The 15,873-nt window shown below is 46.5% G+C and overlaps 5 protein-coding genes across 5 annotated transcripts in view; 2 read left to right on the top strand and 3 right to left on the bottom strand.

Annotated features, from left to right (window-relative positions):
• Positions 1 to 352: 352 nt before the first annotated feature.
• Positions 353 to 4,201, bottom strand: UA08_06898 (hypothetical protein; the record flags this gene model as incomplete). The annotated part of the gene is made up of 5 exons (XM_020261979.1): positions 353 to 3,033; positions 3,085 to 3,310; positions 3,360 to 3,525; positions 3,684 to 4,031; positions 4,080 to 4,201. 5 exons carry the CDS (start codon positions 4,199 to 4,201, stop codon positions 353 to 355), a joined length of 3,543 nt encoding a protein of 1,180 aa, XP_020117623.1.
• Positions 4,202 to 5,737: 1,536 nt separating this feature from the next.
• Positions 5,738 to 7,449, top strand: UA08_06897 (putative rhomboid protein; the record flags this gene model as incomplete). Its single annotated transcript, XM_020261968.1, has 2 exons — positions 5,738 to 7,318; positions 7,393 to 7,449. 2 exons carry the CDS (start codon positions 5,738 to 5,740, stop codon positions 7,447 to 7,449), a joined length of 1,638 nt encoding a protein of 545 aa, XP_020117622.1.
• An 859-nt stretch (positions 7,450 to 8,308) lies between these two features.
• UA08_06896 (putative quinate permease) lies at positions 8,309 to 10,108 on the bottom strand (the record flags this gene model as incomplete). Its single annotated transcript, XM_020261957.1, has 3 exons — positions 8,309 to 8,692; positions 8,846 to 9,508; positions 9,572 to 10,108. 3 exons carry the CDS (start codon positions 10,106 to 10,108, stop codon positions 8,309 to 8,311), a joined length of 1,584 nt encoding a protein of 527 aa, XP_020117619.1.
• A 1,620-nt stretch (positions 10,109 to 11,728) lies between these two features.
• Positions 11,729 to 13,658, top strand: UA08_06895 (hypothetical protein; the record flags this gene model as incomplete). The annotated part of the gene is made up of 5 exons (XM_020261946.1): positions 11,729 to 11,881; positions 11,984 to 12,383; positions 12,437 to 13,049; positions 13,126 to 13,337; positions 13,393 to 13,658. The coding sequence occupies 5 exons, from the start codon at positions 11,729 to 11,731 to the stop codon at positions 13,656 to 13,658; spliced, it is 1,644 nt and encodes a 547-aa protein (XP_020117618.1).
• A 1,940-nt stretch (positions 13,659 to 15,598) lies between these two features.
• Positions 15,599 to 15,873, bottom strand: part of UA08_06894 (hypothetical protein) — a gene marked incomplete at both ends in the record, with an annotated part of 1,177 nt that continues 902 nt past the window's right edge. The window contains 2 exons of the mRNA XM_020261935.1: positions 15,599 to 15,604; positions 15,709 to 15,737. Coding sequence (XP_020117621.1) covers positions 15,599 to 15,604; positions 15,709 to 15,737 — 35 coding nt within the window. The remainder of the gene's footprint in view (positions 15,605 to 15,708; positions 15,738 to 15,873) is intronic.

Raw genomic sequence — 15,873 nt, 5'->3', positions numbered from 1 at the left:
CAGGTTAATTATCATGTAACAACAATTTGATTCGGCGCAAAAGTCTGGCAATAAAATAATGCTCAGTTACAGTTATTTAGATTGCAGTGGTCTAAGGACCTAGATAGTTCTCTTAATTGGCTCTGAATTAGCCTTGATTAAATCCGGTGATTCCACGAGTTTCCTTGGATTAGAGAAGACTGGGTATTTGAAGGCGTGCTCCATTGAATTGTGTTTAGCAAAGACACTAGTTTATATCACCTGCGAGATATCTTCTTCAACTCCTTTGCTAAGCCGGCTTTCAACCCAGACAAAGAAACCCCAGTAAATAGCTAGACTCATAGGACAGAATTTAGTAACGCTAGCCCCTATTTCACTTAACGTCAGTCGACGTTATATTAGCATGTGTACATAGCAATTGCAAAATTGGCAATATATTCTCCTTGTTCTCCATAGGGCTATCTCTCAGATACATCTGGCCTTCTTCGCCAAAGGCCAGAGCTGAGAGAGGGTTCAGGTTACCGGAACGTATCAAAATGGAACACATTTCCAGATCACCAAGGTGCACGGCCATCCGCAAAGGATCCTGTTGCCCATCCCAAGAGTAGCTATTCCAATCAATACCACTCTCTGCGAGGAGTATCTCCACTGACTCATACCGGTTTCGTAAAGCCGAGTAGTTCTTGATAATCCGCAATAGGGCTGTTTCTCCTTGATCATCCGCCTGATGTACACCTTCTTGGAAACGGGGAACTAAAAGCCGGAACATGACTGGATTACACGTAATTGATGCCAAATGCAGAACGTTTTCACCGTGATGATTTCGGTGTCGAAGATGTGCTTCGATGCCATCCATGCCTAGTAGGAATTGGACAACATCAACGTGATTGCCCAAAATAGCCTTTCCAATCGATTGATGCGTTGGTTCGCTAAAGTGTGATCCTTGGTTCTCACGTTGGGACTCACGCAACAATTCGCTTCTAAGCTCTGCTTTGAGCTGAGCGCTAGATATTAACCTCCGGATTATCGGTACACAGCCTGCGCCAGCAGCCATGCACAACAAGTCATTTCCCCACTGTTCCTGAACCAGCTTATCTGTCACATAATCAACAAGATCAAATGCAAGATCCCAATTCTGATGGTCGGTAGTGGGATGAGACCAATTTTTCATGATGATTCGGAAGAAGTCGAGATTTTGTAGCTCATGACCAACTCTATCATCTAAGAAGATTATCCTAAGCCTTGGCAAGTCACCCCACAAGAGGATCTGGTCAGCGGCTCTCATAGCTGAGTTTTGATGGAAATTTTTCTTGTCGAAGTCCGTGTTCACAAGTAGAAGACGCAGCATGGCTTCGGAGCCATAGAGCGAAGTGATGCTGAGAGGATCATACAGACTGCTATCAAATGTAAATCTGGGCTGTATGGCGCAGCCGGGGCGACAATTCTGCTGAATCCAATTGTGAAGCCGAGTTGAACCTACTTGGCACAGTCGTTCTATGCTTGCCAGTCCAGAACGAGGTTCTATAGGAACAACACCAAAATGCTCCACCCAATGGCATGATGCGTAGATGAAGAACTCGCCCAAACCACGCTCAGTCGGATCGTAGCGAATCATATTTTCTTCCCAGGATTCCCACGTGGCATATGGATCGTAATTTACCGGCCCTTCATTGTCGTTAAATAAGTCGATCTCTTGGGGCAGCTCTGCGATCGCCATCTGCTCTTCGGAAAACACACTTCTATTGTTGATTTCATCTAGAAGAAGATACCTAATGCAGATATCTAGGATAAAGGCATCTAGATTCTCAACAATTTCGCCAAGGCTCAGCTTCTCGGTTTCCTCAGAGGTCGGGTCTTCTGTGTAAGGAGGGTTAAAAGTCCATTCTTTGATGATAAATTCCTTCACGGACTGGTGTACGAGTCGGACTTGGCGCTTCTTAGTGTCATTAAAATCGACACTAGCAATGAATGGATAAATAAGACCCATTACTCTTTGATAGTCTACCAGGTTATCAAGAGCGATCACGGTGGTGATGTTTTGAGTCACTCCCAATGCAACTGCCCAGGCAAGCTCTAGTATGCTGAGAGGTCTGCGGGCTACGGCGAGAAGTTTCAAAGCAGTACTGGCAAGATTCAAATTTTCAGGGTCATTTGAAGTGCAGCGTGAGAGCAATGTGACGTAGAGCTCCGAGAGTTTTCCAGGTAATGGGATTTCGTCCAAAAAGCTTTGCATCGGTTTCAGTGCCTTGATTTTCCGGACTTTGATGAGTTCCGTGACCATCTTTGTCCACATGGCGCTTCCTTGGGCTAAGTGAGATAGTTTCTCTATAACCAGTGCTTTGACGCTCGGGGATAAATCAGGCAATTGCATTTCAACCGTTTTTTCAACAATAAAGGCGTCTCGATGAGCATTAGAACCTATATTCATCCTAGGAGTCCCGTCCAGCTGTTCCAAAATCTCTTCCTGAGGGCGAGAAGACACAATCGTTTTGAGACCCGGTATTGTTTGGGATAATTTCTTCAATAGCTTGAGAAGAGTTCTTCGGGATGCCTCGTCGCACTCATCTAGACCGTCAATGAGGATGAATACTGGGCGATCAATGGATTCCAGCAATTTTTGCAGGAACCCTTCCAGTGCCTTGGCACTTGTCGCTGGGTCGAAAATTCCAGAAGTCTGAGCCTGTCTATACCACTCGAAGAAAGGCTTTTTCAAGCCACGGAGCTGTTCGAGAAGCGAGAGAATTAGAGCAGAGAATATGTAGATAGCCTGACCCGTTTCATCGTCGCGGCAATAGTAATAGCACATCTTCGGCTGGGGTAGTTGGTGCTCATTTCTTTGGCGCAGCTCGTCAACAAGAAATGCCATAGAGACAGTTTTCCCACAGCCCATATCTCCAAGGATAGCCAACTGCTGAGCATCGGAAGCGTGGTACCAGTGGATGAAATTTGCATGTGCCAATAAGAACTCGCAAGCCCGATTAGCCATGAGATCCTGCAGGGTGTCATGGTAGTGACTTTGGCGGCTCATTTTGTCACTACCGAGCCATCTAGCAACTGAGATTCGATAAGAATGTATATAACAGATTTGTGGGTCTAACAACTTACTGTGATCATCATAGAGCATGCCCTTGATATCCTCAACAATCTCAAACGTGGCTTTATCTATGAGCTTTCGGAGGGTCTCAGAATATTGCAAAAAGCCTTGAACAATCTTTGGAAGTCGGTCATTCTCCAAGATCATTTTCATTATCAATTTTGCGCCTTTCCTGGTCAGTATTTCAAATGCGACTTTGTAGAACTCCAGAAGCTTCATGTATACCAATACCAGGGCCTGGAAAAGTTTAGTGGAGTATCACCAAATTTCGCCATAGATTGATTACCTTGTGAATATCCTTCCTATCTGCTTTCTGGCCGAGGGTGTCGCATTCATCAATATAAGAGATTTGCTCTAGCATTTCCGCGATTTGATTCGCGAAGTTGGCATCAGCGGTTGCAAAGCTGATAGCGATCTGCGCAGATGATTCGGTCAATTTTTCTGGACAACCCCTGCATGCATCATATTTAATCCATTCAAGCTTACTGCTGTCACGCTCCTGACCACAAAAAATACCCCCGTCGTAGTTGGTTCAAGGCTTGCCAGAGGACTCGCTAGATCTAATGCTACTTTGAATGTCCCGAGCGGCTTTTGTATGGAGTGTAAGTACTTTACACCCCTCAAGAAAGCAGATTCTTGCGTTTTGTCCTTGTCAATCTCTTCCAGTTTCTTGAATAACTGCTCAACATTTTTTCCCTTCAGGATAGCAATGTCTATTTCTTCACCAAGAGTGTCAACTGCCTCTTGGTACGCTGCACTCCAAATATCCGAAGGAACCATATAAGAGCCATTGTCATTACTCAACGTCAATGGATCGGAGACCAAGTTTTGTTCAAGGCTGTTTCGACCAGGATCACTTTCATCGGCTCGGGATTGAGCGTCTCCATTTCCAGCGCTTGCCTCGCCCTGCGGCAATGGGTTGGCAGTGGGTGTTGCATACAGAGGGATTGAAGCGGAACTGCTTGCAAAATCAGCACTGCTTGACCATTAAGATGCAATTGCTTACTTCGTTTCGGGAATTGGGTCTTCTTGGGCGGTTTGGGGTAGGCAAGTGCTGTGTCTAAACCGACCTAGTCGTTGGCGCCATTTGTGCCGGAAGCCCCCATTTTCTGCTGTTGAAGAAGGCATAGTAAAAAGTTCTTACGAATAACTCATTCAGAAAATGCCCCAAAAAGAAGCGGGGACGGGACTCTACTTTTTAAGGAGGAAGAAAATGAAAACAATGCACGCATACACATTGAAGAATCATGCAGGTAGCCGCTCGCGACAAACAACCCCTCACGCGGAAGAGCGTCGATTGGGCAGCTCGGAAGTGTTCTAAGTAACGGAGACCACCTGAGCTGCTATCTATCTATTACCAAGGACGACAATCCATCCAAGCTCTTGCATCAATTCTCTTGCTGAGGGGTCTAAAGAACCGCTGTAGACCCTGACAAGAATCCTTTGCAGCGACATAATATGCCTGAGCTGCATGTTAATCTCCAAAAATGCTGGTCGGATAAATTGAATATTATCCTTGTCCCTAAGCAGGCTGCCAAAATTTTGATTATTTATAACAGTCTCCAGTGTCCTGAGATTCGTGCATTGTGCTTGAAGAAGCCGTAGGTTCCGTAGGCTTTGTTCGCTTAATCTGATTCTTGCTGGTTGGTTTGCTATGCTTTCTGGAGCGGGGAAATTGATGCATAGATGGGATAGTGAGGCCGCGTTTACAGGTCCGATGCAGCTTAGAAAGGATTCAAGGAGGTGCTGTGTTGTTTCCATGAGAGTAAAGTGGTTCATACCATAGAGAACCGCGCTGGCCTCATTCATTATTTGCCGATTGATGTACAATAGTGCAAGCCATTGACGGGGGGTTTGGGGTGCAAAAGTCTCTATTCGACATCCTGGGTCTTGGAAGATATAGAGAGTGTGCTGGGTGACGAGCAGACTTTTATAGATATTAATGCGAATCTCAACAGGCAAGCCGAGAAAGCCTAAGGTGGCTGGCTGCGAGAGAGCCATTTTCGACGAGAAATATATCGAGAAGTTGCATGGGCGTGGTGAGGAGTAGTGAACTAACTAACTGTACAGCAACTAAAGCAAGTAGTAGATCCATCACGTGCCGCCAAGACCATTATATAAGCCGGCGTACCGTACTGTGGCAGTAGCTTTGTTTCTGTTCTATGCCATTATATCCTTTCAATTCGTTGTTTGTTTGGTCCACACGTACTACAGCCTTGAACATTGCTTATATCTCATGCTATTGTATACGCTCACCATACGAGGATACTCTGTAGAGTATACATCCTGCCAAGACCACTGACGAATCATGGGGCTGAGCGGTGGATCCGCACTAGTCGCTGTTTGGGTCAGGGACGCGCCGCCTCGTTCCTTAACTAAAAATATACCTGCGCTGTCTCACCTCACCATCTCACCACTCCATCATCACCACTTCTTTTCTTCGACTACGCCTTGGTCCGTTGTTTTATTCATCACGCTGCCTCTCTCTGTGCTGCGGCTTGCACCCAGTCTTTTTTTTGGAGTCCCGAAACGAACCGCTCGACCCCTAACAATCGATGCTTTCGTGGACGATTTTGCAATAATCAATGACAAAGCTTCCATCTTAGTCTTCACTTCTTATCCCATCTTTTCCCTCCTGCTTTGTTCGGAAGACGAAGAGCGAGTATGACGGCCAACGATTACTACAACGGCTTTCGACCACAGACTACCCACAGTCAACCCCCTTCCTACCATGACAGCGACTACTACCATCAAGCGCCAGAGAATTCACCGCAACTACATCCCTTTTCCTCCGCCGCGCAGCAAAGCCCCTATAGTCCACAATACGAGGACTACAGTCACCAACCTCAATATAGTCAGAATTCCTTGGCCGACGATAATGGGTTTGTGGGCGGCAGAAATCATCCAGCTGACCAGTACGGAGAAGACATTCCATTAAAACCAAATGCCCAAGCGGCTCAAGCCCGAGATTCCCGCTGGGTGAACGAGAATACCCATTATGATGCAGGGATGCCAATGGATCCGGTGATGGGCTCAAGACGAAAACGACGACGCCCTAAAAAGCAAGGTTATTTCGGCACCAAGATACCATGGGTGACATGGTTGTTAACCGCTGTTGACATCGGTGTCTTTATTGGAGAGTTAATATACAGTGGTAGGCTTATAGCGGTACCAACAGCCCTTGAGTGTATCCGACTAATTGGTTTCTCTGAAGCACAACTCACAGGAAGTCCCATTGAAATCCATCCGAGCTTCAACCCCATGGTCGGACCTTCTGCTTATGTGCAGATCAATATGGGTTCCCGGTTTGTCTCGTGCATGAAGAATATTCCTGGGGTCCAGGATGCAAATACAACGATCAATTGGCCGTGTCCCAACACGACCACATCGGATTCCAGCGCTTCCAGCAACCACTGCACTCTGTCTGAACTATGCGGTTTTGGCGGTGTGCCTAATCCCAAGCCACACGGCTCGTTGAGTGATCAACCAGAGCCGGACCAGTGGTTTCGCTTCATAATACCAATGTTTTTGCACGCTGGAATCATTCACATCGGTTTCAACATGCTGATGCAGATGACCGTCGGAGCCGAAATGGAGAGAATGATTGGATGGTGGCGTTATGCATTGGTCTACTTCGCAAGCGGGATTTTTGGATTCGTAATGGGTGGAAACTATGCCGCGCAGGGCATCTCATCGACTGGTGCTTCAGGGAGTTTGTTTGGATTAGTCGCGCTGAACCTTCTCGATCTGCTCTATACTTGGAGAGAGCGTCGGAGTCCTTGGGTTGACTTGATCTTCCTTGTAATTGAAATTGCCGTATCTTTCGTGTTGGGACTTCTGCCGGGTCTCGACAATTTCTCGCACATTGGTGGCTTCATTATGGGCCTGGCCATGGGTCTCTGTATGATGCGGTCCCCAAATTACATTCGCGAACGAATTGGTCTACAGCGCAGGCCGTACGTGGTTATGAGCGGCGGTGCCGGACCTTCTCCTGAAGATAATGGTAACCAAGACGGCATCAACAATGTTAACAATACTCTTGATGACAATAGCAAACCACGCCGCTCAAAATCAGCCCGTCGTGTTCTGAATTTCTTTCAAGGAAGGAAGCCACTTTGGTGGGCCTGGTGGCTAGTTCGAGCTGGAGCCCTCGTGGCAGTTATCATTGGATTTATCCTGCTGTTGACAGATTTCTACAAATATCCAAAGTCGAATTGCTCGTGGTGCTACCGACTAAGTTGCTTGGTATGTTTCATTGTTCTTGATAACGCTATAAATGCATGCACTCCTGCTAACTTCGAATTCTTCTTTTTTCCCAGCCCATCAAGAATTGGTGCAGCGTCGGCAACCTGGACTTGACTGAAACTTCATCTTGATAATTGAACGGGCGATACTTGGCCTATGTGGAGAGCACGAATAGACCGCATATATGAGCAGAGGACGGGAGACGGAGTATGAAAGATTAAATATACCCCATACTTTAAAATAATCATCATAACATGCAATATATTTCGAAGCTTGCCTTTAAAAGTATCAAGGGCTAGCAAGTCTCAAAGTTTTGATCCTGAACGACTTTATCACTACATGACGTAGTACTTTCTTTTCTACAATATATAGTCTCAAATAGAATAACCAGACGCTCCTCATTTCTTCAAGGATTACATTGACTGCAAATCGAGCGCTGCAATTATAGACTGGATTGTTGGATAGATTCAGTGGGCGGAGATATATGAAACTTTCATCTCTAGAAACATGCCCGTCTCGTTGAGCTCATGTATCAGGATACACAGGCCAGCAATACGTTAGATTATTATTTATACTACCTAGGAGTAGGGTGGTAAAACGCAGCTTCTGCTCTCGATGATGTGTTCGGCGATACCTGTGGGTTTCCTCAACGTCTCGAGCTAGAACGGCGTGTTATTAGGTATGAGGCAGGAATGTGTTTTTCTTTCTTTCTTTTATGTTCACTGTCCTATTTACATATTCTTACAAATCATAAAAGGCATTACGGCCGCGAACTGCGAATAACCAGGATCTTCTATCCTCGGCAAGTCTTTCAAAGAGATGTATTCTATAAACATTCTATAATCGTATCTATCAAGACTCCATACTCATATATACATATATGTATCCAATTCTCCAGTCATATGTAAAACAGGGGTGTTTCATCAAATAAAATAAAAAATAGAAAGAAGTAAAAAAAAAGAAAGAAATAAACTCTACCGAACACGCTCGTCAAGATGCCGAATTCTCCGCGGGATTCTCTACGTGTGCATGCGCCTCGTTCTCCTCTTTCCCAAAAACACCGTCCTTGATTTCAGAGCGGAATTGCATCTCATCTTCTTTCAATTGAGCCTTGAGTTTCGCGTGGGCTTTCCATACAGGCTTGATCTCAAATAAGCGCTCAGTGGCCTCGAGGGGAATACCGCCTGTCTCAGGGATGAAGAAGAAGGCGAAGAAGAAGGCTAGGAATGACAAGGATGCGAAAAAGAAGTAGACCCCATAGTTCATCTTAGCAAACATTTGCTTCGTGAAGCGGGAGACAAGGAAGTTAAACAGCCAGTTGCTGGATGTTGTCACGGCTTGGGCGAGCGATCGGAGGTTGGGGTCAAAAAATTCCTTACACACAGTCAATACAGTCATTTGATCACATAGCCGGGGAAGAGAATTTACCGAGTTAATAACCCATGGAGTTCCATTCCAGGTCGGGGTGTACACAGCCTATTCCGTCAGTCCCACGAAACGGTCATCATAGGGAGTCAGTGTGCATACCGTCCAGAAATAGAAGAAGAAAATAGCCGCAATGCCTGCTCCGTTGACATGACTGGCTGGATGTAAGTCGGGGCGGGCGACACAAACATAGGCTCCAATTATCCACATGCAGGCCGATCCCATGAGTGCGCCACCGAGCAGGAGATTCCGTCTTCCTAGTTGGTCCACCAAGAAGAGGAGCCAGAAAATAGTCATGACGGCCTTGACGACACCGAAGATGCCCGTCATCCAGCCTATATCAGATTCGGATACGCCGATACTGGAAAAGATCGTGGGGCTGTAGTAGTTGATTGCGTTGATGCCGGAGCCGTTCTGCCACAAGAAGAGCATGCATCCCAAGAAGAGTCGGTAGAGTACGGACTTGCGTTTAGAAACGGCCTGGAAGGGTGCCCAGAAACCAAGGCCAATGGTAGCAATCTGCTCCTCTAGAGTCTGATCGATGGCCGCCACTTCCTCCTTGATATAAATATCACTTTCATCTAGTTGACGAATCCAACAAAGATTATTCATTGCTTGGGCTCGACGACCCCTGAGAAAGAGCCAGCGCGGGGATTCTCTTATCCACAAAGCGCCGAAGAATAGCATCCCTGAAGGAATGATTTGGATGGAAAAGGGGATGATCCATTGCTGACGCGACGGGGCCATATGTAGTTCGACACCGTACTGTAGTTCACCGAGACCAGCCGCGTTAGATATAGTCGCCAATGTGGGATTTCAGAGACATACGTTGATCCAAAAGCCGACAAGGCCGCCCACCTGCCAGCCCAATTCATAGAACCCAACCAGACGTCCGCGGATGGCTGGAGGTGATAGCTCGGAAATATAAATGGGAATGATGTTGGACGCAACGCCAGTTCCCAACCCCGAAAAGACGCGTCCGGCATACATGATGCCAAGCCCGGTAGAAGATGTTGCACCCAGCTGGAGACCAGCTCCTAGAGTGAAGATGGCAGAGGCAATTACCAAACTCCATTTACGGCCCAGAAAGTGGCCGAGCGCATAGGTCAGGATCGCCCCGAAGAAGGCGCCGGCAATGAACAGAGACACAATGTTCTCACTTATCATCGACACCTGCTCCTCGGTCATATTTTCAAAGCCAAACTCCGTCTCAAACGAGGTCAATGTGATGGTTGTGCCAATAAAGGCTGATGTGTACCCGATCATGTTGGAGCCGCATGATGCAATAAGAGCGAGTACGTAGATTCGCCAGTTGTAGACAGCCGTTGGCGTCGGACGGTCCTCAACCAGTTGAAGAAGACCCATTACTGCAGCAGGAGACGGAAGGAAAGACCAGGGCAATAGAGCCGTGGATGAGTCTCAGTTGAGGAAGGAGAAGTGTGCAACACGCGGGGACGGCTTCTAAAAAGCATACGCGGAAAATTCGGGGTTTGTCACCTCCAGGCAGGCCTCCCCACAGTTCCCTGGGGATGGCCACGACGGGCATCTGGGGCATTGTGAGGGAATAGCGAGGCTACGATGCGTTCGAGCGCTCGGTGAACTGGGGACCTCCCGCAACATCAGCCGGGTGAGCGTTTCCCCTAGGCTTCTCTCATCCTCCCCACAAAACCAACATCTCCAAGGCAAACTGTTCCCACCTTCGGTGAGCATTCCTGGGGTGGCATCCTACCGACCCGTGCCGGGGGAGAGGTCCATATCCAGTTGGATGAGCTAGGAAAAACGCTTAGCCGTGGGGCCAGAAGGAGGGCAAGGGAACCAATGCAAGGCGTGCTATTTAATATCCATTATGCTACAAGAACTTCGGGCCGCGGATCGCTCAGAAATTTCAGCGTGCAAAGCACAACTCAACGACGCAGGCATTAGGGCTAGCCCTGCGCTCGGCCATTATTCCGGCCTGCGGTAGAACAATACCCCGCGTGCAATCCTCCGCCCTCGCTGATCGTCTTCCTTGCCAGCTTGAGTGCGAGATACAACCCGGCCCTTCCGAATAGTTGGCATGTGGCATTCTTTCCTTCGCTGTATTATCTCTATCGTGTCGTGTCGGGTTCAGGCGCAGTCCGGTAGCCCGTCTGTATGTGGCCGGTAGCTCCGCATGCTTCGTCTCCAAAGCATCATGAAAAAGTTGTCGCTGGCGATATTTAAGACAACCGAGGTTAGGTAGCACATCGATATGCAAAGTTGACCGTAGATCGACGTTTTATACATGTACTCGAGATTCGATGACATGTGCGAGTGGTGTCACCCACATGGTTAGGATCGATGCTATTACTCTGCATGAGCACCGTCACAATCTCCTACTTTGAAGATATACCCCATCGACTCTGTTGGAAGTAGCCCATGTTTCAAAAGCAAGTTTTACAATTTTTGTTGCTGCTTTGATCTTTACGATGGCCCCCTTCATTCGCTCCATTAGAACCTGCGTGTTGTGCGATCCCCGCGGCGTGGTAGAAGTTAGGCGGCACTACGCACAAACCAAGTACCGCTACACCCTCCCATGGTAGTTCATTCCACATTACCAAATATTCGGAATTCAGAGGATTCTCTATTTGCAGGCACAATGTATCATGGGCTAGAGAGAAAGTCTCCAAACAACTAACATAACTGGCAATGAGTCAAAGAAATCTTAGAACTCAGGAGAGGCTAGTCTAGTGTAAGGAATTAAGCGACCTGATCTTGCCTGAAAGGGAAAGACTGGCCAAAACCACGGCAAAGGTTAAATCTCCAAAGGCCAATCACTATGTAGCTGATGTTGGCAATTAAACGCCATAAAGCAGTAGCTGAACTTATAATTTGACAGCTGAAGGGCTGAAAAAGTTAGGGGGATGAATCGCCGGAGTTGGCATAAATAAATTAATACAGGAACGCACACTCGTTCACTGTTCGTGATACCTTGAGAATGTGCATTTGACGCGAATCGCTCTCACAATGCCGTTGTCCATGTCCTGGGTGCGCAGGCTTCTTATACCAGTTATATTGATCAGTACTCGTGTCGCTGGACAGGAGCAATCGCCGATTTGGCTAGAGCAGCAGACAATCTATGCTGCGGTCAACAGTTCGACACTCAATTGTGACAGAGCCGTAAGCCTGACTAATTTCCTACTCAGTCACAGGTTCTATTTTCTGTTTAGAGTAACAATTGGGACGGGCGTTCGAGGAGAATAGTGCGCTTTGATACAACAGGCAATCGGACAGCAGAACGTGCACCGCGGCATACCTCCCGAAGGTTCTAGCACAAGTTATTATAGTACACAGCAGCAAGAACTACACCCTCTATGCATTGCTGCACCCGAAACGGCCGAACAGATAGCCAAGGCAATAATCACTGTCAAGGACCAGGAATGCCCATTCGCTGTGAAAAGCGGCGGCCACGCAGCTTATGCGGGCGCTTCAAACATTCAAAATGGGCTCGTGTTCGATCTGCGGAACTTGAATAGTGTCCATATTTCCGAAGATAAGTCTATAGCGTCTGTTGGCTCGGGAAATAGATGGATAGATGTCTATTCGGTCCTGCAAGAGCACAAACTGGCCGTTGCCGGTGGCCGCATAGCATCAGTCGGGGTTGGCGGGTTTCTGCTTGGAGGTAATTGAAGTCTATTCTTTGCATTATCTCAGCTCCTGACAGTTTTTGCACAGGGGGATTGTCGTTGTATAGTCAAAAGTACGGCTGGGCTGTAGACAATGTGCGAAACTTTGAGGTTGTTTTGGCAGACGGTGCTATTGTCAATGCAAATGCCGATACCAATTCAGATCTGTTCTGGGCGCTCCGAGGCGGCGGCAGCAATTTTGGCATTGTGACTCGTTTCGACTTGCAGACACACCCATTAGACTTGGTCTGGGGAGGCACTGAATTAGTCGCATTGTCAGACCTTGCCTCGCGCCAGAGTGCGTTGAATCTCAGAGAGCCATTTGACTGGACGCTGCGGTCAGCATCCAACAACATGGGTAGAGTGCTCCGTCAAGGGTTGTGCTTTATCGGAAAATGCGTCCACTCCAGAGATTTCATAAACCATTTTGTGAGGATGGCCGAGCAGCCAGATACCAATGCCCACATGTACACTTTCTTCGCTTGGTTTCCACAACTTCGAATGATGGGAGCAGGAGGTAGCCATGCTTATCTCGCGCCAGTTGCCGAGCCACCTGCATTTGAAAACATGACATCAATGAACACCTTTTTCTCTACGACGAAACTCAGGACATTGACAGACTTGGTCAAAGAGCTAGATGCGTTTACCCTCTCGGGTTATCGGTAGGTATTATTGCAACTTCTACTTTGCTATCCCATCGAGTAGGCGACAGAGAGGGGCTAACGAAATGAAACCTAGGACCTATTGGGACACATTGACTTTCAAAGTGGACGCAGAATTGATCTCAAAGTTATGGGACATATTCCTGGAAGAAACCCACGAGATCAAAAATATACCAAACTGCCAGCCAGCAACTAATAACCAGCTGATCACTAAACGTCACATTGCGTTATCCGAAAAGGATGGGGGAAATCCAATGGGAATTAAATCGGAAGATGGACCGTTGTTCCGTACGTCTAATTATAAATACTGTTCTATTTTGAGACATACTGATTAGATATCTAGTATTCAGCATCACAGTTACATACACGGACCCCATGGACGATGCCAGGATGAGGAACGCCGCGCAAAATGTTATGTCTCGAGCGAAAGCACTGGCTCAGGAGATGGGCTTGTACCATCCCTTTGTGTTCAAGAACTATGCCAATGGCGAAACAGATGTCTACGCGGGATATGGAGCAGAGAGCCGGCAGAAGCTGAGAGAGATTCAAAAGAAGTACGACTCTGCTGGTGTGTTTTCGCGATTGCAGCCAGGAGGTCATAAGCTATAGTTCTTTATAAATGAACCGGCGTTGTATAGACTTTAAGCTATAGCTCCTGGTATTCTATTAATACGTGAGGATGTAAACAAATCCATTACTTGCATCTTGTGAAAATAGCTCGTCATATGGCCACTTGAGATTAATTCTTCAACATGATTTGGTCACGTAGCTCGGCTGCCTGTAGCCTGGTAGCATAGAATTGTACGTGGGCGAGAATTTATAAGACCAGAGAGAAGAGTATTCTACCTCGACATACCTATTTCATGCAGTGCGGTATCAAACTCACCTTAAAAAAAAATTCAATGCTATGCTAGCTAGGCATTGACGTAGGACGTTCGAGCTATTGAAATATTATTCATTGGTTCGTAAATGCCCAAGGCATCGACTGTTTCAAAGTCTATAATCAAAGTCTATCTCGCTATGGAATCAAGAGTAATGTCTGATAAAGATGTCAATACTATTGACCTTTCTAATGTATTATCTTTTGGATATTGTTGGTCCCCCAACCCACAGTGTTTGAAGAAAATCTGTGTTGCTGGTTGTAACATCGATGTGTGTAGGTCAGGGTTTTTATAGACCAGTAATTTGATCGCACACATTGCATCTTTCTCTTCATGACATTTTGAAGGGTGCATGAAAATGATTAAAGGATCGTTGACTTGACTTTTCTCTCTGTATAGAACGCACTGCAATTAAAGGCTATCATGTCATCCTTTGGCCCGACGAAACAACTCTCAGTTTACCTATACAATGCTTTCATACCGCGGGAAAAAGAGGAGTTTATAAAGTGGATGACTTCGGAGCTGATCAGTGTGTGAATTACTGACCAATTTCATTAATATAATTATATATACAAGTATTACGAACACCGCACGCCTAGGGGCATGTATTACGCAGGATATCGGCCTTTTAACTCATGGAAGTCCTCTGTGGGCAAGAAACTGTTCACAGCGCTCAGTGCTGTATGGAAGCAGCATTTTTAGAAAGATATTATGTACTAGAATATATTGAGCCAATCGGCTTTACAATAATCGATTGACTAACCATCAAGATTTTCTAGACAAATTGTTAATCCAAGTGAGCCGAGAGTCTAGATTCTACTTTGTACATGAGCTGCTTAAACCGCCTAGCTAGACTATAAGACAAGCTTCCAGCTTATCAATCACTAATATTCTAGCGCAAGCACGTATTATTATGTGACCCATCAACCATTCTCTGCGCTGCACTTGTCCTCATGTGCATATATGCCGACACCCGATATATGGTCACTACCGTAATCGCTCACTACCCACAGATACCAACACAATAATGTGGTAAGCACTAATATGGGCCTGAGGTGCAGCGTAACACTCTGTCAGATTTACTGAACGCCTTAGTTTTGTTGGTTTGGTAGATTTTTTGGTTGGTTGAAATATTGATTGGTTATTGGCTGATTTCGGTACATATTGGACGTCTCTTTAACCTACCGGTCCATGCCAATGCGACCCCCAGCTTCCAAGATACTGTATGTGCAGAGTAGTTTAGCGAGTACGTCGCGTTGGTTTTGATGACGTGGTAGGTAATCAGTCCAATGCTGGAGAATTACCCCATAATTATATTAAAAACTCCTGTGCTCGTTACGATTACTCCGTACGGAGTACAGTAGCCCAACCTAGACCGCTCTAAGCTCTCACTACTGCCGATTATTACCGGGGCTGGTACCTTACTGCAAGTTGTTGGCCCACAGCGGTTAGAGACGCAGGATCGTTGGCTTTCAAACTTAAATCACAAGTTTTACCCTGTTAGGAAGCTTAGAAACGAAGGTTTGAGCTATAGCATATTCAGCTTGGAGATTGAGTATTCAACGATATATATGGTTAAAGCGCTATGCCGATAAAATCGGGGACTTCTGGAACATGGCCCTTGCCGGACCTTGCCGCGTGGTTTTATTCGTATAATCTATAACTTTCTTACTTCTATTAGCAAATCCATACTGCCATTTTAATCAATTACAAGTACTTTCTAGACTAGAAGGAGCTGACAGAAAGCTGTAGATGCTATTCCTAGAGTGTATCCTAACCTGCCAGATTTCCGAGTCATCCTGATTATCTAATGACAGCATGCCTTTATAGCCCCAACAGTCGTTGGTGGCACATCGACAAGGCCAACGTCGGAATTCTCAGCCTTAATCGCGTTAATATGCCCAGCCATCGGGGGTGTTGACATCGACAAGGTCGACATCACG

Source organism: Talaromyces atroroseus (genome assembly GCF_001907595.1).
Source record: "Talaromyces atroroseus strain IBT 11181 chromosome Unknown scaffold_10, whole genome shotgun sequence".
Lineage (NCBI taxonomy): Eukaryota > Fungi > Ascomycota > Eurotiomycetes > Eurotiales > Trichocomaceae > Talaromyces > Talaromyces atroroseus.
Note: the sequence above shows the minus strand (reverse complement) of the source record. Positions and strands in the feature narration are given on the sequence as shown.